The sequence below is a fragment of the Strigops habroptila genome, chromosome 6 (assembly GCF_004027225.2).
Source record: "Strigops habroptila isolate Jane chromosome 6, bStrHab1.2.pri, whole genome shotgun sequence".
Lineage (NCBI taxonomy): Eukaryota > Metazoa > Chordata > Aves > Psittaciformes > Psittacidae > Strigops > Strigops habroptila.
This window is the reverse complement of record NC_044282.2, coordinates 23,321,180-23,348,676: the sequence shown is the minus strand read 5'-3', so window position 1 is coordinate 23,348,676 and position 27,497 is coordinate 23,321,180. Positions and strand designations below refer to the sequence as shown.

Sequence of the window (27,497 nt, the reverse complement as noted above, 5' to 3'; positions counted from 1 at the left end):
GAGGCACCAAGGCTTAACTCCTTTCCAGCTTTCTGTGACCTGATTTTGATTGAATTCCAAAAGCAGATCACTCACACTTAGGCAAACCAGAAATCTGAATTTGAATGTTATGCATTTCAGGCCAGGACGCTAGCCAATGAACTACTTTTGTTGCTAAGAAAAAAGTATATTCAGCTCAAATGATGCTCAAAAATGATCCAGAAAATGTGACAAGATTGAGAGTACTGCACAGTCACACAGCCACTACCTCTGCATGTCAACAAGGAAGAAGCTAAAACAAAGGATGTGTGGTACGAACAAGGACTTAAAATAGTGGACACCATATTCTGTACCTGACAGTTGGCCACAGCAGGATAGTAATTAAAATATTGGCAAGGAAAGCACATATCCCTCATGCAAATTGAGCATAAGCATACTTGCACCCTGTTTGTCTGAGAGAGACATGGCACTACTCAATAGTTGATGTGACCAGAATTGCTGATGCATATTGAGACTGCTAAGTGGCTTTTCTGGTGCAGTCACTAGCAGAAATTCCACATTCTTCTTTGATGTACAAGTTTCAGCTGCTTCTTTGGGCCTAACATTCTGTTGTTCCTGGAGTGCATTTCATTTCACTCCTGTTTGTTATCTACATCAACAGGTTAAAGCCACAGATACAGCCCACACATTATACGGTTTCACCACAGCACTTCTAATTAACTTTCTTCAGAATTATTACTGACACGTTGGGTTTTTTGGTTTTTTTTTTTTTTTGCTATCAGTTATACTCATTAAAATCAAAAATAAATTCATTTGCAGTCAACAAAATTAACATTCTGGAATTAGTCTGTCATAACAGTGAAAACACGTTTTAATTTGTATACTCTGCAACTGAAGCATTTTCAGCATTTTGCTCAGAAAGCACTGGCAAAGTCCAACTGAATATATCTTTGTGCTCTGAACTGTTGCTATGCAGATAGGTTTTAAACTTAAATAAAAATATACAGCTCAGAGTAATTTATCTATGCTAATCTTAAATTTAAAATTTGCATTTTGTGTATTTTGTCAGAAAAGATGCTGCCATTCTAGCATCACAAAAATTACTAGTTAGAAAGGGCTGGATTCTTATGCTTTTACTCATCTGAAGGAATAATTTGCTCAGCAGTGTTGTTAATTTCAGCAGTACTATTTGATTAAGACATGATTCAACATGAGTGAGGTTACTTTAGAAGCATTGTGAATTCTAAATGTGCAGATTTTTTAAAGGTAAACCAGCTTATTTTAGAGATACTTCTTCTCTTTTTAAATAATACCACAATATGTAATTTACAGTGCATGCTAATCTATAGGGTGATTTTAAAACTGTTCTACTAATACTTTCATACAACAACAGGAGAGCAAAAGAACATTTCCTCCAGGAATCCAATGTATGTGGTATTTTTCTTACCCACAGAAACTTAATTTCACTACATGGAGTAGTGCAATAAAAATGTCACATCTCTTATTAATGCAAACAAATGAAACTGCCTTTTTAGAGCACGAACACCATGGCTTAAGTAGGTGGTAGACAGTTCAAGAGGAAGAAAAGCAATGTAATGCTGGTGCAATTACAATCAGTCATGAGAAGTTAAACAATAACTTTTTGTATTCATAAAGTATCAAAAAGAAAAATGGTAGAACAAAAAACAACCTTAGGGAAGGTTTTGTTATACAGAAACAAGACCTTCCTGGTCTCTATTTAAGATTTTGTGCTGCAACCAGTTTTCCTTACTCATATGAACTAAAATTCAGAGGTCAAAAAGCCCTCTTGCAAAAGGAAAGAGAGCAGAATTTGCAGTCATGCCTAACACCTTTACTCTGAAAATAAATAATAGGCAGCAAAACTGCCCACCTCCCTCCAATTAAATTTTTAATAGCAGACACAGAATTAGAAACCCACAAACTTTCAGTGTCAAGCAAGACTCTTAATTTATTTATTTGTTTTTTTGTTGTTTCCACAGACCACACACACCCCCCCGCCCCCACCCTGCATTGAAGTGAGTGCAGCTTCATTGCTCTTAACCACTCTGGCAAATGCAAAAAGTTCTATAGTCGAGGTATAATTATTTGCCTGTCATTATGATGTATGAGTTTCGATCCCGGCTAAATGGAACAGTTGAATCAGAAAGCCACAGCAGCCTTACCTGCACCAATCACACGCTCAATTTTAATACAAGAGGCATCTAGCTCCTTGGCGAATTGATGGACAGCTCTATTTGGGTCCTCGTAGGTTTCAGGGTCAATGTAGGTTTTGGTGCCTGGAAATTTAACTGTAATGATGTAAGAAAGCATGACTGTGATGAAGCAAAGGCACTTATTGTGCAGTCAGCCCAGGAATCTCATTATGCAGAGTGCTCCTTGGAAGACTGAACCCGTTTCCACACAGCCTGAGTTTGAGACACTCTGAGAAGCAACCTTAGTTTTAGGCATCATCTGCAAACATGCCAACACAAATGCAGCACCCCATCTTTGAAAATTACTAACATTAGCATCTGCATCTCCACCTTGAAGTGAAAGAAGTAATAAATGTTAACTAGTGCTCTAGTGCTCAATGGAATAAAAAGCAATGGTTGAATGGGAGTAAAAATAAAGCAGGGGAAGGGATATAAGACCAGCAGAGGAGATAAAACTTTCTTTTCTGTGTAAGGACAGCTTATCCTCTTTTCCCAGGTTGCACAAACAGCATTTCTTTATGTTCTCTTTCTTCTATCAGGATTTGAAAGGCTCCTCCACCTACTTCAATTTGCTTAAATTACTGAATATAATATTATTTACAAACTGTGGCAATAGCTAAGTTAAACTACTCACAGCACTTAGAATTTCTATCTTTAGGTATGTTTCTTGCATTAGAATATGAAGATAAGAAACACTTGTAAAGGCATAGGAAGGGAAAGTGGGCTCTGTGTCACAATTATTCCCTCTCTCAAGCACCTAAGTGAGTAATATGCACCAACTTGGTTTTTGCTCCCATCTTTTTCCATTGTAGGAGTTGGTGTAACTCAGGCAGCGTAGCACTCCAGCCAGCACATAGTTTTTCCCTTAGTTTGCTGCTAATTCAGGAAAATTATTTTTTGCTCTTCTGGTGGAGGTAGAAACTTCTGGTGAAAGTAGAGCAACCCTGGAAATCTATTAATGAAGCAATTTTTATGAAATATATTCAGCTCACAAGTATTACAGTCTTGAGCTTTAATTAAATCACTGAATTAATATGAAAATGCAAGAATGTTCCTCTGCTAATTGATGTACAGATATACAAGAATAGGATCAAAAGTCATAATAAATAATTTATGGTTGCTTTGTAATCTTGTAATTGAACACAAAATACTTTTGATTTGAAAATCTATTAAAAAATAGCTTAGTTATCATGTGTTTTTATGTTTCAAATGGTATTACTGACCAAAAAAAAAAACCCAAACCTCATAAGAAAGAAAAAGCTAGAGAAATAGTATGAGTAATCCAATGAATTTACAATCAGAGAGAATATTTCAAATGTTGCCCAGATGTTATTATCTGCCATATTATGTATTTAAACAGTTCTTCCAATTGTATTGATAATGCTACAAATTTTTAAAATTATAAATATTTATTTATTAAAACCAAAAAAGACTAGAGAAAATTAGAAGAAAGCAATAGGATAACTTCCTCTAATAGTGCTATCAGGCAGGAAGACGGAGAAGGAGCCATCCTCTTGTGTTTGTGATAAAGGGCCTGGATTGGAGGTAACCTTGTGAATCTCTAGTGGGCCTCTGATGGTTCTTTATTCAGCTGTCATAAAACATTTTGACAGGCCAAGGCTATCCTGGCATACCAACAAGAAATAATGCTGGCCTGGATTTGAAGACATTGTTAGAAGAAAATGGTAGGAGGAAACCAAATATAAATCTGAACTGCTTGACTAAAATCCTCCATTGTACTCGTATCTTCAAGTGCAGCCCTTGAGGTCACACAGACTTGAGGGGGACTGAAATGAAATATGATACTTTATTAAACACAATGCTTTCAAACATGCTTTAAAAAATGGGCTACTTTTAAGTTTTTGTGCTAAGTAAGTGTTTGTTGTAAGTTGTGTTTTTTGAAAATCCAGTCTGGTACCTCAGCACAGAAAAAAGGTTGTCATGATTTTATGGAGAAAAAGGACACCGAAGTGGTGTTCACAGCTCTGCAACCAAGCTGGTGACCACAGCACTGGATTCCATCTCGTTCTGTACATGCTTATCAAATGAAATTAAATACTACACCTTCAATTAACAGATGATGAAAAACTAGCTTAGCAAAAAACGACTTACCTATGGTGCTATAATTCTAAAAAGACTGTGTATGCTAACTCTTCTGACTGATTTGCTGCATAACCGGATTTCTTGAAAGTAAAATGAGGGAAATGAACACTTATAAAGTGTCATCATTTCTGGATCAACTATTAATCATTAAGTAGCAGCTTTCATATTAATTCACTCAGACTTTCACTGAAACAAAAAATGTCACCAATAATGGAGATAAGGAAAGGAATTATTTAGCTAGCACATTCCTTTTGTTAATACACTGACATACAAGAATACACAGTTGATCTTCTTCAAGGACATAAAGGGGGATTTTAAAAGTGAAAGCACCAGCTCTTCTGAAGATGTGAAAAGCTTATAACGCATCTATGAGAGGCAAATTTCAAATCCATCACTCTCAGAATAGTAACATTTAAGTAACATCAGATTTTTGATGAATTCTTTAAAATCAGCTGCACTGCAAGGTGCATGATAAATAATTCTTATCCCATTATTGTTCCACCTTTCTTGCACAGAATATGAAATGATTGACTAAAGCTGCAATGATGTCACTACTCAGTTTAATACTTGCTGCATTTAAACGATTTAGGTAGCAACACACCCAAACTGAGGGACCACGAACAAATTCCAGCTGATCTGATTTTTTTCAGGGTAGAAAGGTAAAACAGAAACTTGGTCTGATTTTGAGTGCAGCTTTGGCTAGAACTACTCATTTAAAAAAGCACACATTGAGAAGATGCTATGAATTTGTGACTAGTGGATACTTCATTCATTATCATAATGATAATAGCTCATTATTTTAACATATGTAAAATAAGATAAACTGTTCTGATAGATTTAAGCTACAGGTGCAATTATTGGTAGATAACAAAGGCTACATACAGCATAGCATGATTAAATGGCAAATTCTACTGATACGAAACTTATCAGGTATGGTAGAAGACAAAACCCAGGCATTTTTCTGCTTCAGAACTTATATTCAATTTAATTCTAATATGTGATTTTGCAATTTTGGATGCTCAAAATAATTTTGCAACTTAGTTTTACCATGCTTCCTGAGTTAATGACTGATTCTAAAAGAAATTAAAACATTTTTAATTTTCCATGTCAAAATAATATTACAACTGAAATGAGAAAGGGCTAAAATATAACATTTTTTAAACAGTATTTTGATAAAAGTGAAATTATTCTTGCATATGCCTTCCTTTCCCCTTATATTTTCAATTGTCATTGCCTGGGAAAGATGTATTTTATTGAATTTTCCCAGGGTTCTAGCATAAATTCAACAGTAGCTATGACTTTAACAAGAGAGGCTTTAGGTGCTACTCTTAGCTAGGCAGTGATTCTAGAAGAGAGAACAGTAAAGAAGTAGCTGGCCTTTCTTCTCATATTAAGTGTTCTACTTTTAAGGACATTATGTTTCATACTGTTGCTACAGTATTCACAGTAGCAGAAAACAGCTTTTGAGCAGAACAGCTTCATTGTTAGGGTGATGCAGTGACCCAGACTTTCTTAATCTGAAGTTTGCCTGAGGTAAAGATCATATAGTCACTGAGCTAAATGTCTCTCAAACACTGCATCTCAGAGGGATTATTAGGACAGCGTGAAACATATTCAAAGCAACCAAAAGTAGGGGAGGGGGGGGAGGAGAATGAAAACAGCAGTGTATCATACACATGTATAGAATTAAAATCGTCTGTGTGAGCAATGTTGACTTTAATCGCATTCTTTCTGTGTAGGTCACATTTGTACAGTGTTCAAACTTCCAACTTGCTATTTACACAGCATTTTTGAATTCTTACGGCTTTGTCATTTATGGAGTGTTGTTCTAGTATTGTCTACACTATTGCAGTTGGGAATTTTCGAAAGGAGGAAAAAAAGCAAAACACTTACAATGAAAGTAAAGTTCTTCATCCCCTTCTTGATCAGCTTTGCTATAGCCACAATGCCTGAAAAGAAAGACACCAGTTTTACTGGTAAATAAATATTTACTTCCTTGCATCTAAAGTCCTGACAACATCAGTTCTTCAGGCTGGGATTTTCAGGCACTGAGCACTTAACTGCTGTAGGTCCTTTGTAAGTTTCGGCTATAATTCTCTTGACAGCAGAGTTTTAAATAAATCATGAACAGTTGCAATCAAAAGGTTTTTGCATCAAATACCAGTTGGGACAGGTCCTAAAGAGAAAATTCTAGTTCTGGTGAAAAACTTATATGGATAAAAGAGAAGATTAAAGAACTTGAAAGTAGAATAGTGTTTTACATGAGGGTATTCTTAAACTTACTGCTATGCCTCTTTTTCTTGAATGCAAAATCATTTAAAGGCTGATCAGATAAAGTGTCCAACCTCTCCACGTGAGAAAACTGAACAGAAAGAGGGACTTTGAGGAGTACAGGTAAAGAACCTGCTAGGGGATCTTTTTCAGCACATTTACATAGGACAAAAAGAACATCTTGATTTAAGTGTGTCTTGCCAAAGTAAGAGGACAAATTGTATAATTGCTAATGGGGTTTAAATTAAAATTGTCCTTACTAAAAATTACTTTCATTTCAGTTTTGCAAAGTACTATCCCAGGTTAGACTATGTTTCGGGTTCTCGGGTCAGACATGCTTATGCTGATGCAATACCTTCGCCCAATGATGAATCCAAACACCATGAAGACCAGAATGATGGTTCCTGCCACAGCAACCACAGCTATGATTATAACAGGATTCTGTTCACTGGAAACAGCCGTGGCTATAAATGGAGCACAGAGCAGAGATTAGTTTAAAATTATTCCCTACAAAGGAACTGCAAAAAATTAAGTCAACCATTATGATTGCAGACTGTTGGTTTACCTTTACCTGAAACTATTACATCAGTAGAGTTAGTCTAAAGAAGGGCTTCCATTGGAAATTCATCCAAATGCTGGATGAGTTAATGATCATCTACAGGGAACAAGAAGAAGCTATGCTAGAATTGACTTGGCCAAAGTGATACAGTCATTATTAACCACTTCCACTCCCTCCTACTGCTGTGCTGCCTTCTGTTTTGCTGAGTGGCTGACTCCTTCCTAAAAGGGAAGACCTCCATATCCCTATAAGGGAGGACACCAGGAGACTAATACCTGAAGAGCTCTGCTTCTAGCCTCCCCTCTATAACTGATTGATATGGCTTTGATGGTACACAAGGAAATAGTGTCTTAACCATAAGAAGAATGTTTGAGATAAAACACTATCTATTAACACAGATATCCCAGCTAGCATATTTTTATCTCTTACTGCTATCATTGTAAGTTGCAATTATTACTTATCATTTAGCAACAAAAAGGTGCCTGCACACATACAAAATGGAATTCTCCATGCTTCAGAGAATCTACATGCTAAAATATCCACACATTATCACTCTTTTTATTCAGATATGCCAATGTTATTAATATATGCAAATGCATGCATGTCACATTAATGCAAACTGAGGATGTAAATACTTAGCCTGAGAAACCTCAAGGTTTGTTAAACACATTGCTTGCCTGACATCTAATGAGGGTGGTCATGTACTCATTCACATTAAATGAGCACAGCTCTACTGAACTCTATGGAGCTATGCCGGTTTGTAGCAGCGAGGATCTAGGCCAAGAGATTGAGAGTAAAGGAGGAGACATCAGGCAGTGACGATAAGCAAGAGACTCTGAAAGTTTGACGCATTTGGAAGCAGCAGAGAGAGAAAAGAGAGAGAAAAAAAAAAAAAGGAAACCCAACTGATAGCTGATTAACTGAATTGTAGATGGTATGTTAACAGTGGTTAACTGCTAGTAGTGGTAACTGCACTGGAATGTCTACATGAGGATTTTATGAATTCCACAGAATCAGGTTCCTGTTGCAGACTTCAGAGGTTCCCATAGAAACAAATAAACCAGTCTTTTCTTTGCTCTGTCTTGGGAGAAGTCAGCCAATCAACATGATTTATTTTGTTACTGACACTGACCTGTACCAACTGCTTCCCACAAAAAATAACAAACCCTTCATTATACTACACAGATATAGAATCATCTGCACTGGGGGGAAGTTCCCTTCCCTCCCTCCCTTCAATTTTATCTCCTAAAGAAACTGTAAGTTTTCTATGTTCTATCCTAATGCAGGTGAAGAAGATTTCATTATTCATATTGGTCTTAAGCTGAAAAGAACAAATGCTTATCTTTGATTAACTACAACTTTCTGAGATATCCAGGTCAGTAGGATGCCACTGCAGGCCTGCATATGCCCCACTTGTGGAACTTAAAGGAAAACAGTGATCACTATCTCATGCAAAAGTGTAGGGACATAGGTAATACAACTCAGTTCCTGTAACATCACCAGGCCATCAAAGCAGACAATCCCAAACAATGCCAAATTTACGTAAAATACAGCATTTCCTAAAACTGTTCACTTCTTACTATGAACTTCAGTGCAAACCTCACTTAGAAGTCAAGAAGAGGCAGCACCCTGTCATAATGGCCAGGGCTCAAAGATACATTCATCTAACAGAGTTTGAAAAATATTCAGCCCAGCCTGTCACTTAATCTAGCAGCCAAGTTGAGTGCATAGAGGTTGACATATGTGAGTGGGTTGCTCTGCATAACTGCCTCACAGATTCTGGATACTGGCACATTCAGCAAGCAAGCCAAGGATGTTAACTGGGGTCTGGAAACTGTTGGGGACACGGTACACTGGCCAACTAGTAAGGTAAGATTCAATGTATGATGCATTTTTTACATTTTTACAACACAACAAAACAAGACAAAACAAAACAAGACAAAACAAAAAACAAAAGATCTGATTATGAGCATGGTCTGGTACGAATTCAGTGACAGGAGTCTGACACCTGCCTTTGTTCAGGTACTCTGTGCTGTTTCTCTCTTCTGTGTTATGAAGTCGGTCTGTCAGTGTAAGGGTGAATCAGAACTCAGCTTCTGGAATGATCACTGTGGTTTGGCAATAAAAAAAAGATGCTAGAGTGTTCTTAGAGGAATGATTTCGAGTTGCAGATGATCCTTCCAGGCAGTGCATGACATGGTTACCTGTAACTGGTGCTGCCACACTGGCAATGGCAGGGAACCACCAGCAGGACAGGGAAGTCTGCCCTTTCTTCTGTTTAAACTGTACTCAGATGCAGAGGGTGAGACAGGAACCTGGTACTTGGGCAATTAGCTACAGCTAATCTGATATTATGATATTTGAATATCTAAATGAATGAGCACATTCAAATCCAATCTTAATTTGAAGAAGTTAAAACCATTTTTTAAAAATATATGGTTGTAGGGATGGGGAATGCAGATCCAAACACCCTGGAGGATTCAAAACAGGAGATCAGCTGTAAAAGCTGTGCTGCTCCTCCAGTGAGTTCTTCTTATGCAAGCAACCTGAAATTTATGAGTTGCAGAAAACAATTGCTGATAAAGACCATCATGGAAGTGTTAACAATAAATTGGGTTCATTTAGGCCCAAAATTACTTCCTTATATATTTTGCTTTATGTCTTCTATAAAAATTTGTAGTAGCATTATTTCTGACATTAGGAATAAATTTTGCATCTGCATATTACTTCAACCTTGCTTGATTAAAACTGATTCATGGCAAAAGGAAAAAGCAAAGACTTCTTCAGGCCAGGTTGTGCTGAGTCTTAGAGCTATAACAAGTGGCAAAATCCCCTTCGATTAAAAAAGCACAGGATCATCTTTAGATCCACTGGCTACAAGTCACTTAACATAACTTTTAAACACTTTAGTGAATCAAAAAATAAAATTACCACTTAAGTGATTTTCTATGCATTTGTATTCTTCCTGAGGGACTTCTGTCTTGAATATGATCAATGATTTCAAGAAAAAAAAATACAGTGATCAAAGTACTTTGACTGTGGCAAACACAGTATAAAATAGATAATAGCCTTACTTTACAAAGTCTTTTTACTTCACAATTTTGAATTTTTTACATAAATAGGTATGCAATGCCCAACATTTATGATATGTGCAAATACAAGTATAAACTATGTGTATTTTATATGTCAGATACTATTAATATAATGGACATTTTGCAGTCCAAAAATCCAACCATATGCTGGGCTGCATCAAAAGAAGCATGGAAGCATGGCCAACAGGTCGAGGGAGATGATTCTCATCCTTTACTCTGCTCTTGTGACACCCCACCATTCAGCTATGGGGCCCCCAACATAAGAGGGATGTGGACCTATTGGAGTGAGTCCAGAGGAGGGCCATGTCCTGGGTTCAGCTGTAGCAGTCATTTTTCTCCCTCTTAGTAGCTAGTGCAGTGCTGTGTTTTTGACTTTCAGCCTGGGAACAATGTTGATAACACTGATGTTTTTAGTTGTTGCTAAGTAATGTTTACTCCGATCAAGGACTTTCTCAGACTCATGCTTTGCCAGGGAGGAGGGGAAGCCGGGAGGAAGCAGAGACAGGACACCTGACCCAAACTAGCCAAAGGGGTATTCCCTACCACAGCACGTCATGCCCAGTATATAAACTGGGGGGAGTCACTCAGAAGGCCCAGATCACTGCTCAGGTGGGGCTGGGTATCGGTCGGCAACTGGTGAGCAATTGTATTCTCTCTCCTTGTTATTTCCCTTATCATTATTATAATTGGTGGTAGGAGTAGTGGTTTTGTATTATACCTTAGTTACTGGACTGTTCTTATCTCAACCCGTGGGAGTTACATTCTTTTGATTCTCCTCCCCATCCCTCCCGGAGCAAGGGGAGGAAGAAGGGGGTGAGTGAGCAAGTGGCTGTGTGGTTCTGAGTTACTGGCTGGGCTTAAACCACGACAGGCCACAAAGATGATCAGAGGGCTGGAGCACCTCTCCTATGAAGACAGGCTGAGAGTTGAGCTTGTTCAGCCTGGAGAAGTGAGGGCTCAGGGGAGACCTTAGAGCAGCTTTCCAGTACCTAAAGGGGCCTACAAGAAAGCTGGAGAGACTTTTTACTAGGGCATGTAGGCATAAGATAAAGGGGAATGGTAAATTTAGATTAGACATCAGGAAGAAATTCTTCACATTCCAGAGGCGCTGGAACAGGTTGTCCAGAGAAGTTGTGGATGCCCCACCCCTGCAAGTGTTCAAGGCCAGGTTGGACGGGGCTTTGAGCAACCTGGTCTAGTGGAAGGTGTCCCTGCCCATGGCAGGGGGGGTGGAACTAGATGATCTTTAAGGCCCCTTCCAACCCAAACCATTCTATGATTCTATGACATAGGTCCTTAAATATTTAAAAGTGGCCATGCAGTTTCTATCACAATTTAGAAACAGGAGCATAACAGAAAAATCAACAGCACCAGCCAAAAGATGCCAAGGAGTTGAAATGCCAGAAGAAATTCTGATTGGCAACATGACTAGCTGACTGTGACGGTCACTATATATATTCTTACATAAATACATATATGTGTGTGTGTATATATATTCTCACACTACATATATATATTCTTTAAATATGTCAACATATTTAAAAGCTGCAGTCAGAAATCCACTGGAATAATGAAAAGTCAACACCTTTAAATGGTAGCATAACACTGGTTTACTGCTCACCTGTACAGCACTCCGCTTGAGGTATATTTCCTAAAAATGATCCAGTAAAGGCCTTCCTTTAAAATGTTAATGAAAGCACAGGACATTTTACATGGCGTGTCAAAACACAAAGCTGGCCTATGACATGAGAAAAATCTGCTGTGCATACTGGCCAAGTGTGTCACTGGTTTTTATGCAGTTTTTCATCACACAAGTCAGAAAAAGGGTACATAGGCATGGTCAGTGATGCATTTATTCTAGGATTCCCTAATTTTCCATATGTTGACCAAACTCTAGTCAAGACTGTTTACTTCTGAAATTATCTTTGCTAATCTTAGTGGCTACCAGTGTGCTTACATTCAGTATATAAAAACCACTCAGGTAATTAAAGAAATGTTAGGAAAACATTTTGGTCTACTAATTTTAAACCACTATGGACAATAAAATAGCTCACTAGCAGAAACAAATGACAGATTATGACAGACTTTTAATTTGTTTTCCAGAAATCTACTCAAAACAAATTAATTCTGCCTGTACTGCAGGTTCCCATTTTGCAAAATGAGGATTCTGCTACTGACTCTTTCTAAAGCGGAGATACACAAATGGAAAGTATGCTATCAGACACAGAGCTAATAATACTAGTAATAACAGTTTATTGCTGCTATTATGATAATTACTATTTCAATTATGTCTATTAGATATGTGGTATTATTCATTATTGATAGTTTTCATATTCTGTGTGCAACCAAGGTGGAATCAAGACTTAACTACTGTGTTTTAATACTGACAAATTGTTCAGGAGACATCTGGCTGCAGTAAGATGCATTAGAATCATAGAACCTACTAGGTTGGAAAAGACTTTTAAGATCACCAAGTCCAACTGTTAGTGTACACCCACATCTTAGATATGCTGCAGAGAGTTCAGAGAGCAGAGCTCGCATCTTTGTGGACTATGTATTCTCAGCTCCAAATCTGGCTGACCCACTGTTAGGCAGGTTAACCTGAAGCAAGTGGTCCAAAACAGAGTAACCAAATTTAGGTCTGTGACAGAGCAGTGAACCTGCCAGGGACACAGGCAGCGCCTATGAATGGGCTCACGGCTGCCACATTTCAGCAATGGAAGTGGTTCAGAAGACCCAAAATGTGGAAAATTTTCACTAAGCATGTATGCACGTATCTACGGTGGTGAGGAAAAAAGGTATCGGTGTGATTTTTGGACAAATAAGGGCACAAAATTGAATTCAGCATCAACGAAAGAATAAACTCTCCCAAAATGTCATCCCTCTGCTGAGCTGTCACAGCCAGATTCTCTGTACTGAGAGAGCTTGTACTTCAGCTTCATACTTTTCATTGTGAGGGTTTTTGAAAGGCTGATTTTTCTCTAGACAGCTTACAACATATCACATAAGCCTTAAAGAAACCTAGTATCTTTGAGACCTGTTTCCTTACTAAATCAAGTTGAAACTAGCCAATGAAGTCAAAAGACACTAAGGATGGACATACAGCTTAACACACACATAAACAAAACTATAAAGAGTATTTTCAAGAAATCAAATGGGGTAAAAATGACCTGGAGCAGACTCTGTGGGCTGAAATCCTCTTCCCTCCTCTCCCAGTTACAGAAGAATCTAGTAGAGTTATTCAGCTCACCACTACTCATTCCTCTTGAGAGGTGGAAGAGGCATGTATTTGAAAGAAAAAAATATTTTTCTTTGTGTTAGAAGGCCATCAGAGGAGAAGAACCTGATACGTTACAAATCTTCTCCACCTATTTATAGGAGTGTAATTTGCAGCTGCGTGGTAGAAAATCTAATTGAACTCATCCTTCAAAATACAGTTACAAAAATCCACCTTCATGTAGAACTTCATTCTTTCCAGTTTCAATAATATTGCCTATGGCTCTTTCCACTCTTGCTCTACTTACTACTTCTACTGAAACTATTAATTTCATATAAAAGTAATTGTTTACCTGTGGCTTCTTCTAGTGTGGCAACATCCAGTCTGGGACTGTAATTTCCATAACCAGCGGCAGTAAAAGCACGAATCTGGAAAACATACACTGTTCCTGGCTTTAGGTTATTAATAGAAGCTGAAGTGGATTTGGTTTTCACTGTTGAATAGGTCCTCTCCCTTTGATCCTGGAAACAGTAAGACAAAAGATTAAATTACATTTACAGGTCAGATTTTATCATGGTAGCACATCAGCAACTGACAGCTAGCCAGGGTAGTTTATTTCAATTTGTTGAATGCTTTTTTTTTTCCCCAACATGAAAAATAAAGCATACTCTGTGGAGTATTACAAAACACTGTCAATGCAATGAGGAGCTCTAAGTATAACATAAAATTCAAATGGGATGCTCATGTTGTTACCCATAAAACATCCAAACATAAAATGATTGCTTTGGCTCAGATAACATTTTGTGAAATTTTGATGAGTAAATAGCTTGACCGCAGCTTTCCAGGGGGATCTGTGGGGTCTAAAGAGTGCAAGGACAGGAAAATCTGTTTTTTCATGGTCAGAACACCTTCCCTTGCTACTTCCCACTACCTTTAAAAAATACCATACTGCCAACACATAACTGGATGGATTTTGCACCAAATTCTGAGATCCTTAACTCACTTAGGTTTTTTTCTGGATTTTAGTCTTTTCTTGGGTTTTACGTCTATGGCATCAAGAAGAACCTAGGGAAAGAAGCTCAGTATGACACCCCCCAAATTTGAAGCTGTAAGAATACAAACCCTATGAGTAATAACTCACTTTCAAATACTACAAAAGCTGTATCACAGATCATTATGGTATTCAGAAAGCTCTACTTATTCATCACATTTACTGATCCAGATTATCTTTCAGCATAGATATGTGCAGCCCTGTTGATTTTCAGTGGCAGATGCAACCCTGATTTGAAGGGCAGAAAAGATGAATTAACCAACCATCTGAATGCACCACATGACCAGAGAAGCATGAGCTGTGCGAGGCAGTGCTAATGAGATGAATACAGAGGGAAGGAATAAATCTGTAACTCATTTCAATACTTTGTCAGCTTTGCCAGCTGTAGTACTTTGCCAGCTAAAAGTGATGGAGAACCTTCCCCTTTCGCAGTCAGTAAAGCAGCAAAGGCTTTTGCTGAAATACGGGTTTAAATACAACCTACATGATTTCTTTTCTGAGATTCAGTAATGGCTTCTCTTGGTTCATGCCCTGTCTGTTATTTCAGCAAGCCTGCCAACTTGGCTAGCAACAATTTTTCGTATCTTCTCCAAGAGGGCTTAAACCATCTGTAAGTGAGGACCATGGTGGAATGTATGTTGGTATGTGAGAAAGAACAGGAATGCTTGAGAGATGAGAAACAAGTGTAAGGAAAGTGTAAACAGTCAGGCTCAGGACTGCAAGCCACAGTGGAATTTCTGAGTTTGCATTTTAATGCATAAATAAGGCTTATTTGAATTGCCAAAAGTTCTTATTCAAAATAAATAAGTAACAAAGAAATAAAAATAACCTGTGCTAGAAATCTCATAAGACAGGCTTGGGAGATTTCAGGCAGTTTCCACTCCAGCCCTAGCTAGAAATAAGAGGTGAAAAAACCACTTATCAGAATATTTCAGAACCACAAAAATGCAAAAATGTTTGATTTAATTTCACTCTAAAAGGAGCTGAAAGTTCAGATTTTTTTTTTTTTTTTAATTCATAGCATCATACAATCATAGAATGGTTAGGGTTGGAAATGACCTTAAGATTTCCTAGTTCCAACCCTCCTGCCATGGGCAGGGACACCTCACACTAGACAACGTTGCCCAAGGCTTTGTCCAATTAATAAAACAAATCTTAAGCTGCCTCTCTCATTCTGAGTAGTAGTTTATGAAGTACTTTTTAAGCTGAACTGCATTATTTTGAAAGGAAGAGAAGTATATGTGTTAAAATTGTCTCACTGAATTAAAGGTATGTAGTCCAGTTTATCTGTGACTGTTTATAGGATGAGCTTCTTATTCTTTTATTAATTTCACTGTAGTAAGTATAATATTGGTAGGTTTCTTTACGTTACAAAGTAACTTTAACATCAGTTCTTGTCTTTGCAAACATAGGAAACTAGCAGCAGAATTCTGCTTGTTTAAAGTAATAAGTAACATGATTGTATAAGGCAAATAATACAAGCCCCATTCAAAAAGCTATCATCATACGAAAAGTCTAGTATCTTGATAATTTTTCACTATCTATTCAAACTATTTTATTTTACTTTAATAGATTAGAAGCAAGTTTGCATATTAAACCTCCCCCAACCAACCAAACAAAAAAATAGAACAACCCATGTTGTTTGGTTTGTAGTTTGACTTTTGTTTTGGGTTTTTTTTTTCTTTTGTGTGCAGAGACAATTTTGCCTTTGGTAAATATGTATTTTTTTTTCTATTTTTTAATGTATAGGCTTTCTTTGTGTGCACACACACACATGCTTGAAGAACAAAAAATCTGCTAAAATTAATAAAATTTATTTTTAAAATTGTTTAGCTATCTGTACATATCTGGTAAATTTTGTTATAAGTAATTAAAGTGAACAACTTAAACTGGATGTTAGCCTCCACAAATAAACATTTTATTCCCTTCCCAAATCATATAAAGATCTTTTGATAAGTATAATTGTGTAATTCTGAAAATTGGATGTGACACTTGATATTAGATCCAATCTGGTATGAATTTACCTAATTCTATGTTACCTAGTAAGCTGACATGCTTTTTTTGATATATACTATTACCTTGTTTGCAGAAATGAAATGCCTTCAGAAGTGATCACAAAGGAGCTCCTTTGTTTTCTTCGCATTTTAATTCTTTCTTTTTTCTCCCAGAATGTTTTACAAAAATTAGGAATACGTTACATATTCTAAAAAATTTACTAGGGAATCTGGAGGAGTCACACTTAGTCTGGGTCCCATGGCAAACATATAGCTGCAGAACATGCCTTCACTCTGCTTTCATCCAGCTTACAGTTGACAGAATTTTTTTATTCTAAAGTACTTCAACGTTATCATGAACGAAGCCCTAGACACCCTAACATGAATGGCAAAACTCCGACTGACATCAGTAAGATTGCAATTTCACTCTAACAGAAACAAAGATCACTTTATCTACTGCTGAAAAGCAGCCCTCAATTCATTATTGTGTTGAGAGAACAAGTGAAAAATAAATTTCTCAATGCTGGGACTTTTTAAAAGAACAAGGAATAAGACATATTTATCAGCTGAAACTGTCGGAAGTGCTTTGGAAGTTTTCAGACATCATGTTGAAGCTGCGCAGCTCATAAGGAAATACCAAATGCAGTCAAGAGTTACATTTGACATATCATCACAAGACTGGAATTACAGTGACACAGAAGGAAATGAAACAAGCTTTAAACACAATGTAGAAGAGACAGGAAAATTACAAATATCGTAGTAAAATATGCAAGTCCAATTTAATAGAAAAAAAAGTGGGAAAAAAGGACAGATTTCAATAGTATATTTAATTTTTAGGATACCAAAATACAATATATGAGACATATGACGGGAATAATAATTGCAGGGATTCACTAGTTATTAAAAATGAGCAAAACCGCTATGACTTTAAAGAGACAGGATAGTTGACATCTAATGGCTTTAACATTGTTCCACAACACAGCAAGCCAACATGAAGAAAACAGCACATTGTTCTACATTACAGATAATCTTGGCACTTACTTTCTCATAATACTTGATTTCATATTCAGTAATGACTCCATTGGGATGTTCTGGTTCCTGCCAGGAAAGCTCCACACTCCTCTGCAGCACTCTCTCTTTCATTACTCCACTGACTTGCGAGGGAGCTGTTTGGACAACATGTGTCAATAAATAAGAAGCATATTTGTTGGATGCCTAAAATCAAGTGTCATTACTGATCCGCCCCATGCTGAGCCACTTTCATTAAGGTAAAAGAAAGCACCTTTTCATAGCTCACAATTCAAAGCTAATGAATATTCAAGCAGGACCCTATTACTGTTCATAAACTTAGAATGGAAATCAAATTAAAGTGCAAATAGCAAAAGTGGCATTGTTCAAGTTAGTGCAAAACTGAGATTGATGGGATAGGAGTAACAATTAAGCAAATTGATTCTGACTAAAATAGCAAAGTAGATTTTTAGATTGATGTATAGTAAATTAAGAGTCTAAATATTTATTGAACGTTTCTGAAATGCACATAAAAAGAAAAATAATATTTTAGAAACAAAATCACATTGTAGGCTGATTTCATATAATTGATTCCAATTCTGCTTAAAAAATTAGCTGTCACACTATCTGATTACAACATGACTCAGTGGTGAAAACAACGATGTTGAGAGACTAAACCCCCTCTTTTTCATTACTTCAAACCTTTCCAGGACATTCTCCGTTTAGAGCTGAAGTTCCTGTATTTGGTCTTGGCATTTTTTGAAAACGTGAGAGTATTCAAGAAGTAGATCTTATAAAATAAAGTGAACACTGTCTTCCTCCACCTCATTCTACAGAGACATAGATACATGCACACTTGCATCCATGCACACATACACATGCAGTTTCCTAATAAACATCATCCACAAACAAGCACCTTCTGAAATTTAAAAAAAACCCAACCCAACAATATATAAGCATTTTAGAGCCACTGACTCTCATTTAAAAATGTTTAAGAGATAATGTAATAAAATGTGAGGTACTGGAAAAGTAATTTGCTTTATCCTTATCTCTTGTTTAATAAAAAAAGAAAAAAAAAAAAAAAAAAAGGGGGCAGATTTTCTTCTGATGTGTAGTTCCAAACAAAGGAGGCCAAACACTTCTTCTTAAACATACATACTGCCTATATGAAGGTAGCACAGAAGTCCTATAAAACCAAAGCTCTTTAAAAAACAACTATGGCATTGGAACCATGCAGAACTTGATCTTGTTCTCCTTCAATTAAATTGGAATAATTCAAGGGTGTAACACTGTTCATGCAAAAGATAAATAATGAGACGACGTGATCCTCACCCCCCCACCATTAAAATCAAAATGACATTTACAGGAACAGGAATTTGTTCATATTTGCAAAGCAGATTCAGACATTGGAAATGATATTAAAATTAGAGAAAAATGTATTTATATATTTTTCAAATAAAGGATCTAGTACTGATTCTGTAGTTGAATGTTTGAAAAAAAATTCTGAAAATTTTAGATATTTTTCTAGGTATAAAACAGAACAACCTAGCCTTTTTCATTACAACATATATATTTATTCAGGTTTTTAAATCAAATTTATTTGCATTTCATTAGAGGCTCCAAGAGTCCATGAAAATTAAGGATTGAAGCCATGCATGATAATTTTCCCTATGAACTACTACGTTGTATATAATCAATATAATCAAAGTTGAAGACCCCTTAATGTAGGCTGCCTAACTGATAAAATCATAAAATTGTATGATGCGAACACCACAGGTTGCTACACCATTCCAAAGCCAGGATCTCTTTCTTTAGCTCTGCTTGCATTCTCTTTCTAAATCTTAGAGTATTTTCACTCCCTAATTAGTGAAAGATATTCTTTTTCATAGCTAAGAGTCTGGAACGCAGCAAACTAATTTACCCTGTCTAGTTTTCTTTGCCAAGATTAACTAGTTGTCTTCTTTGTCTAAATGAGTACCACAGCATCCTGGCTGAATTTCAGAGAGGTCATTATGTTCATGTATAATGCTTTATCTCATCCAGATAAAAGTTTTCAAAGTGCTAATTTTACATTTTTAGATGTCCAAAATTGTTAATGTTCATACTTATCATTAAACAATTTTATATTACCTAGGTCAGTGGAGTTTGTTCTCGACATTTGCTGGCTTTTGTTTTAGCTTATCAAATGTTTTTATTCCATTGGTCATAGCATTCATTTTTTTAAAGCAGTGAAGCAAAATGAACTTGCTTCCTCTAGTATTAGCTAACTCTATGTATGTGGGGAAGGAACATCAATGAGGAGAAGAAGAAACAGAAAATAGGGAAAATGTTAATCAGGGAAATAAAATATACTATGTTAGATTCCTACTCAACATCTGTACAAAGTAAAGTACACCACAAATGGGCAAATTCCATTCTTAACAAATTCAAAACAAAGTCTCAGTGATTTATCAAGACAATGCAATGATTTATGAAAGACATCTTAAATAAATGCACTCTTAAACATATTTCCCTGTCAATAATATTCTTTTAATTCAAGAATGGTCAGATTAAAAGCTGGTTTTGGCTTTGGGTTTTTCTGGTTGTGTTTTGGTTTCCCCCTCCTCCCCACTAAAACTAAGAACGTGATACTTTTCACTGGGAGAACCACATGAGGAAGAAGAGAAAGTCCGACCCTGCAGACTGTATATATTAATAGCTCTGAAGACAATTATGTTATGTTTTATTCCCATACCACATGATATTCCTAAAATCCAGTAAGTTACCTAAGTTTATTTTGTGTCTCCACGTTTGTTAGGAGAAGAAGCGAATCATCAAATCAACTGAAGCCAGAGTATTTTCCTCTGGCAAGGTACACCAGCCTGTTGTTACTGCAAGGAAATCTCTGTAAACCAGAGCAACCACATAAGCCAATCTATTGACATGAGAGGCTAGACACACATGCTATCTTTATTCTGCCTTTTGGGTTGCATTTCTTGATCTGTGCTTAATGACAGTGTACAGGTCAGAAGCATTTTGTTCTTTATTCTAGTATAATAATTTTCCCTGTATTCTCTCTGTTGCTTTCTTATGGACTGTTTTGCATTCATGTTTTATTTGTTCTGGCTTCCTGACACCACCTTTCAAACCTTTAGCCCACTTCTCATTGGCTATCCATGTTAATTAATTAACAACCTATTTATAGTTTTGAAACAACTATGCTTCAGCAATCTTGAAAAGAAGTTAAAGCACACAATTCTCCCCTAAATACAAGATAAAATATGGTATTAAATCACCGACCCCCCCCCAAAACTCTATAAAAAGGAATTAAAAATACTTATTTTGTTCCCCTTATAGCTAAATCATCATCATCATAAACAACTATTTCAGGTAGCTTTAGTTTTATTAATCTAGTTCTTGCCACTCCATCAATACCAAAGCTGTTCATGATAAAGACACTTCTTACAGCATTTCTACACAACTAAGTACCCAGTCCTGAATGACTTAAGCATGCATAATTCCTACTGTGTCATTTCAGGTTACAAAGAAGCATCACTTCTCAGAATCATTATTTCCATAATATATTACATTGGGGAATATGGGTTGTTCAAAACACTATTTGCTATAAACTTACTTTCTGATATACCTCATCTCATTCTTTTTCTCCTTCCTGCTGACACAACACACACAGCCTTTCAGGGCTAACAGGCAGATGTACCTACACATGCTGCATAAGAAAGTACTTCAAGAATGATAGGCCCTCAGCACACTCATTCACCTTTTTTAAATGCTTCAAATATACCATTCAGCAAAAGGAAAAATTGATTTTCACCAGGTTTCAACATCACAGACACAGAGAAATATAACTCTGCTGGGCTTTACTGATAAAGCCTTCAAGTTATATAGATTTCAAGTTGGTCATCATTTTCAGATCAAGTTATAGAATAAGTTAAAACTGGGGTGTCAAAAAGACCAGGATATTCCTGGGAAATATTCTGTTCCTGAGAGAATATTGCATCTGTTACATCCATATTGCTAAGTCAAGCATATGGTATACTATTAATATGTGCAAATACTTCGGTATAAAGAACTGTGGTGATTATTTTGGAAGGCACTGGTTTTTGTCCAGACTCCTCTGAAAATGTTATAATATTGCTCATGCCTTTAATCTCTATCCTTAGCTATTCTTTGGTTCTCATGCATAATATTTCCCTTGATCCACAGTGTACTTGCCAAAAGACAAAGGCAGATGCAATATTAAATCTTTTGCACTTTGAATCAAAAACACCCCAAAACTACAAAATAATAAAATAAAACAATAAAAACTCAAAAATAAAAACAAGTGAGCTGGACTTTCACATAATAAGACGAACTAGGCATAATGCACCAATTGCTATCTCAAAATCAGCTGTAACACCTTTTTATTGAAGAAAACTCAACAAAAGAACGATACCTAGCCATTTCTCTAAGATTTCTTGAAGCCCTTCATCTTGAATGTATCTTGATTCTATGAACAGCATCAGTCATGGAGACTTTTAATTTGATACTTAAAAAAAAAAGTGTCTCTAGAAGTAACATCCCTGGTGTTTAGTAGTTCATGTGTATAAAACAAACTATTATAAATCCTCATAAATAAGGGTTTCAGTCCTGCAGGCCCATGTCATGCTCAAAGTTTCACAAGTGAGCATGAGTAAACGCTCCCAGCGCAGGACTAAACTCTACAATAATAAATGCTACTAAACCTACATTTGCAACTCCATCTTCATGATTTGTTGCACAAAGACTAATGAATGAATGGGCTATCAGCCTTCCTTATCCTCTTTTTTATATTTTTTTATCTTAAAAGAGCAGTAATGTGCTTAAGTCAATCTGAGCTTCATCTTGTACTTGCTGAATTCAACACTCACTTTCACAGCATGGGACCCTTAGAGTACTGGTTCCCAAAGGACAAAAAGATCTTGGCTGTTGGCCTTGTCCCTTTTCATACTGTCAAGATATGCAGCAATTACTCAAAACCACCAGCTTTTCATACAGCAGCAAAGAGATCAATTTTTACATCCCTGTAAAACTGTATCTCAGGGCCCAACGTTTTACGTTACATGAAGCATTAACACCATTTTTCTCCAACGATGTTCTACAGCAGTTGGGGTGTGTTTTGAGTATTCAGCCTGAAGGGGACATCAGTAACAGACACAAACCATGGTAAAACAGGGATATCAGCATCCCAATGGTTATAGCCTACTCTGTTATTTCTTTTTAAAATGTCTTTGCTGTCTCCTTTCTTGGCAGAAATCTTTAGATAACTTTTGCTTTGACTCAACATCTATTTTAAGTGAGACTGGAATCTGGCGTCTTACCAACAACAAATGCAAAATGAACCTATGTATATATACATGAAAATAGTAGCAGAAAATTATAGTGTTGTTAGCTCTTAAATGGTTGTTCAGGAGGAGAATACAAAACTCGCTATACTCTATTAATGGTCCTACACCAAGATTACCCAAATGGCACTCTCCTGCACTGATGTACTAATTTGCTCCCAAGAGAAAGTGTGTAAATGAAGTCATAACCTGGCCTCCCACCATGCTCTGAAGGGAAACTTAGCCACCAGAACTGCTGAAATTACTAAATAAGGTGGCAGGCAAACAGATTATAAACCCTAAAGAACTGCAGCTACCGCTGTCAGAGGCCTGGGGGTCAGCATGTGGCACCACACTGATTTTTATGCTGGTCTGAAACAGTATGTCTCAGGATACATGCCCTTGCTTGCTTCTAAGGAGCTGTCTGATGTACATAGATGTCACTTGAAAGAAAACTTTGACAAGGGTTTAAAGGTACTGGGCAAATTTTAGAATTTTACTGTGTAGATATACCCCTTATTTGTTTATTCTATTTCCTATAAATATACAAAGGCTTCGTGTGGAAAAAAAAAAGTTGTATAAAAAAAAGATGTATAAAAATATTCTATCTAGATAAATTATTCTATTTATTATTGTATTAAAATTATTAAAAAATTCAGAGCCCCGTAATATAGAAGTGCTACTCAAGACATGATAGAGAACTGCCATAGCTTGTCCTTTGAATGCCTGGGAAAAAATGCCTACATTTCTCTTCATATTTACACTACTATGTATAACATATCTTTACGTCATTTTATATATGTCATGCAAAAAGATAACAGCAAACAATGATAGTTTTTAAACTAAGTGCAATTAAACGTATAGATGGACATTCGTAAAATTTTATTTTTTGTTACAGTGTATTTCTCTCCCTTCAGTTAAGTCTCCACATGACAAAGCAGCCCATGATAAAAGGTTATTGAGTACCACTGTATTATACCATTAGTACCCATTGCTTTGGATCAATGACAGAGAAATGCCCCACTGTGTTTACAAGATGCAGGATTCAAAAAGAAACCCAAATAAATCAGATATTTTACACTAACAATATCCTACAGAGAAGTTACTTTAACTTCCTCTCTGACACACTTCACCTTCTGGCTCATAAATATAACACAGTGTGCTCTGTAAGCCACGAGCAAAGGCACACACAACTCTTTGGGCCACTTGGGGATGTCCCGAGTGCATGGTAACAGGCAATGCAGTCAAGCAATACTTAACTGCATTTCTCAGTTACATTTTTTGCCATTGGTTTTGTGGTTGAGAAACTCTCAAATTACTTGCTGACCTACAGAGAGTAACAGAAGCAGTAGTTCATAAAATCATAGAATGGTTTGGTTAGAAGGGACCTTAAAGATCTAGTTCCAACCCTCCTGCCATGGGCAGGGACATCGTGCACCAGACCAGGTTGCTCCATCTGGCCTTGAACCCTTCCAGGGATGCGGCAGCCGCAACTTCTCTGGGCAACATGTTCCAGTGTCTCACTACCCTCATAGTGAAGAATTCCTTCCCTATATCTAGTCTAAATCTACTCTCTTTCACTTTAAAGCCATTACCTCTTGTCCTATCCCTACATGCCTTTGTAAAAAGTCCCTGTCCAGATTTCCCGTAGGCTCCCTTTCAGTACTGGAAGCTGCTCTAAGGTTTCCCCAGAGCCTTCTCTTCTCCAGGCTGAACAAGCCCAACTCTCTCAGCCTGTCTTCATAGGAGAGGTATTTCAGCCCCTTGGACTCGCTCAGGCAGATCCACGTCCTTCTTATGTCTGGGCCCCAGAGCTGGATGCAGTACTCCAGGTGGGGGGTCTCATGTAGAGGAGGAGAATCATCTCCCTCAACCTGCTGGCTATGCTCCTTTCAGTGAAGCCCGGCATACAGTTGGCTTTCTGGGCACACATTGCCAGGTCACGCTGAACTTCTTGTCAACCAACACCCCCAAGTCATTCTCCACAGGACTGTATGCAATCCATTCTCCACCCAGCTTTTGTATTTGTGCTTGGGATTGCCCTGACCCAGGCTCAGGACCTTGCATTTGGCTTGGTTGAACTTCATGAGGTTGGCACTGGCCCACCACTCAAGCATGTCAATGTCCCCCTGGATGGCATCCCTTCCCTCCAGCATGTCAACCAAACCACACAGCTTGGTGTCATCGGCAAACTTGCTGAGGGCGTGCTCAGTCCCACTGTCCATGTTGCTGACAAAGATGTTGAACAAGATCGGTCCCAACACCAACCCCTGAGGGACACCATTTGTTACTGGTCTCCAATTGGACACTGAGCCATTGACCACAACTCTCTGAGTTGCCATCCAGCCAATTCCTTATCTACTGAGTAGTCCATTCGTCAAATCCATGCCTCTCCAGTTTAGAGACAAGGACATTGTGCAGGACAACACTTGGGCTTTGCACAAGTCCATATACATGACATTAGATGACATTAGCCAAATATTTTTGGAAATCAATTAATAAATGTAAGTAAAAAAAAAATGAGAAAAACAATAAATACATTCTGATCTCCCTAATACTATTAGAAAAGTTCTAAGAAAGCTTATGCTTAAGTAGCATTCTTACCAAATATGTAGTGATTTAATAATTGTCCATATCTTTTATATATCTGACACATTTAAAATAGTTAATCGTTTGATGACTCCTTCATCAAGCTCAAAACTCACCAGCTGGATCAGTTTTATATGCTGACTACTCTGGCAAAATTCTGGGGAGGGAAACCAATAAGAAGAAAGAGAAAAAACTTATCAGAAAGAAATGAAACAGTTTAGAAATATCAGGGATGACAGCTTGTCTATCATGTTTATTTGGGTTTTTTTTCTGGTCAGAGTCTACATCTAGATCCATTCTATGAACTCCCTTGTTTCTTCTCCCTGACATTTGGTACAAATATTACTGTCATGTCTGTATCCCATTTTTTCCAAAACTGGCAACTTGGGCATCAATCAGTGCTGAACGGATGCTGAGTTGCATATCAAGTGACAACATCGACTCCCAAGGTATCTACAGCTCTTGCTTTGTGTATAAGTTTTGACATGTCAGGCACAAATGTGATTCTTACAAATGTGTTTGTTAGAGTAACAAACCAGCCTTACAAATAACAGAGAGGGGCTTTTGTTCTCCTGAAGCATTTGTTTTCCTTTGCAGAAGAAATATTTCTATGTTAATCAGATTTTTTTTTTGTTCTGCCTTCTTTTGTGATTCATCTTTCATAACTATTTTTTTTTTATTTTTTTTTAGCAGAAACATCTGCCACCAGCCTTGCAGTAAATCCTTCGCACACAGGTATTATTCCTCATTAAAGAAAACAAAACAGCACAAAACTCCCAAAAGATAAGGATACTCTTTTCCCTGGTGGGCTACTCAGACACATTATGTTCTCCTTCTGTTTCCAGTCATCTCTGCTGGCAAGTGTCAATTACAGACACAGGTTTTAGGGAACAGAAGGATAAAGCACAATTTACAAATACTTTCCTCTGGAAGCAGACAGGTGTAATGACTGAGACTGTTCGCTGTAATTGAATTTCATGCTGTCATCTATTCAGTCACATATGGATGTCAGCCTGAAGAATGCTACTCATGGGTTAAAAAAAAAGCCCAACAAAACACACACACAAAAAAAACCAAAATAAAACCCCCAAAATGCCAAACAAACAAACAAAAACCCCCAAAACACCAAACTATAATACATTCACATTACTTCTATAAAGCTAATTTTGCCTCTCTATTTTGACTTTGCTAAAAGCAAAAGTCGCTTTCACTGGAGGGTATGAGGTGATTATAACTGTAGCTTTGGAGGCCTATGGACTAGTACAATTATGTTTATTCAGTGTAGGATGTCCAACAATTGAATGAATTCCAGCCTCATAACAAAGAGTTTTGTTTCAGACATAGCCAATCAAAATCTGGAAACAAAGTGCCATGCCAAAAAAAATAAAAAGTTGATCAAATATTAACAGAAAAGCATATAAATATTCTATAAAGATGTCAGCACAAAACAATAATTATCACTGTGCCAGAAGTTTGATCACACTGACACTTTCAAGGACGTAATTGTCCAGTGGGAAAAAAAATATTACTCTACTAACATTCCTAAAATGTGTACAACCTCTGTTCCAGCCTTCCAAATTCCTGTGAAATGCACTATAATGGCACTACTAATGATAGGCATATTTCTGAAAGCAGCATGGGTTGCAGGGAACACAGGAAAAATTCCTTGCAAAAATGGCTTGCCTTTTTATTTTTTTCATGTTATGAGCCTGTACTTCTCCCAAAGAGCATTAAATCTCTAGAATTTAAGTAACTAGGTAATTATCTATCTGCGAATCTCTGCTACAGTGATAAATATCAGAAGTAACAAGCCTGAAGCTAGTGACTATGTACAGGAGTGAAAGCCATGTCCATGGGAGGAAGGTCACGCACAGCAGTCAGCCTATGACTCCCTTGGTCAGGGCTTGCGGAAGAAGCAGTTTCACTGACTAGAGTCAGGTCACCACTGTGGAGGACTGCCATTGACATAAATACAATATTCAAAATTTCCCTTGAATTATAAAAACGTAGATACATTCTGACAACTGAGAAATAATCCATTTGATACAATGTTGATTGTCCCAAATTAAGTAATTCTGGAAG

The 27,497-nt window shown here is 37.1% G+C and overlaps 1 protein-coding gene across 5 annotated transcripts in view; it reads right to left on the bottom strand.

Moving 5' to 3' along the window:
• Positions 1-27,497, bottom strand: part of EPHA7 (EPH receptor A7) — a 167,999-nt gene that overhangs the window by 26,453 nt on the left and 114,049 nt on the right. For 3 of the 5 annotated variants that reach the window (XM_030490072.1, XM_030490076.1, XM_030490074.1), the window contains exons 6-10: positions 17,521-17,645; positions 13,787-13,955; positions 6,922-7,030; positions 6,189-6,244; positions 2,163-2,288 (exon numbers count right to left, since the gene is read on the bottom strand). In XM_030490072.1, the coding sequence (XP_030345932.1) occupies positions 2,163-2,288; positions 6,189-6,244; positions 6,922-7,030; positions 13,787-13,955; positions 17,521-17,645 (585 nt within the window). The remainder of the gene's footprint in view (positions 1-2,162; positions 2,289-6,188; positions 6,245-6,921; positions 7,031-13,786; positions 13,956-17,520; positions 17,646-27,497) is intronic. The other 2 variants (XM_030490073.1, XM_030490075.1) reach the window with 1 other exon arrangement.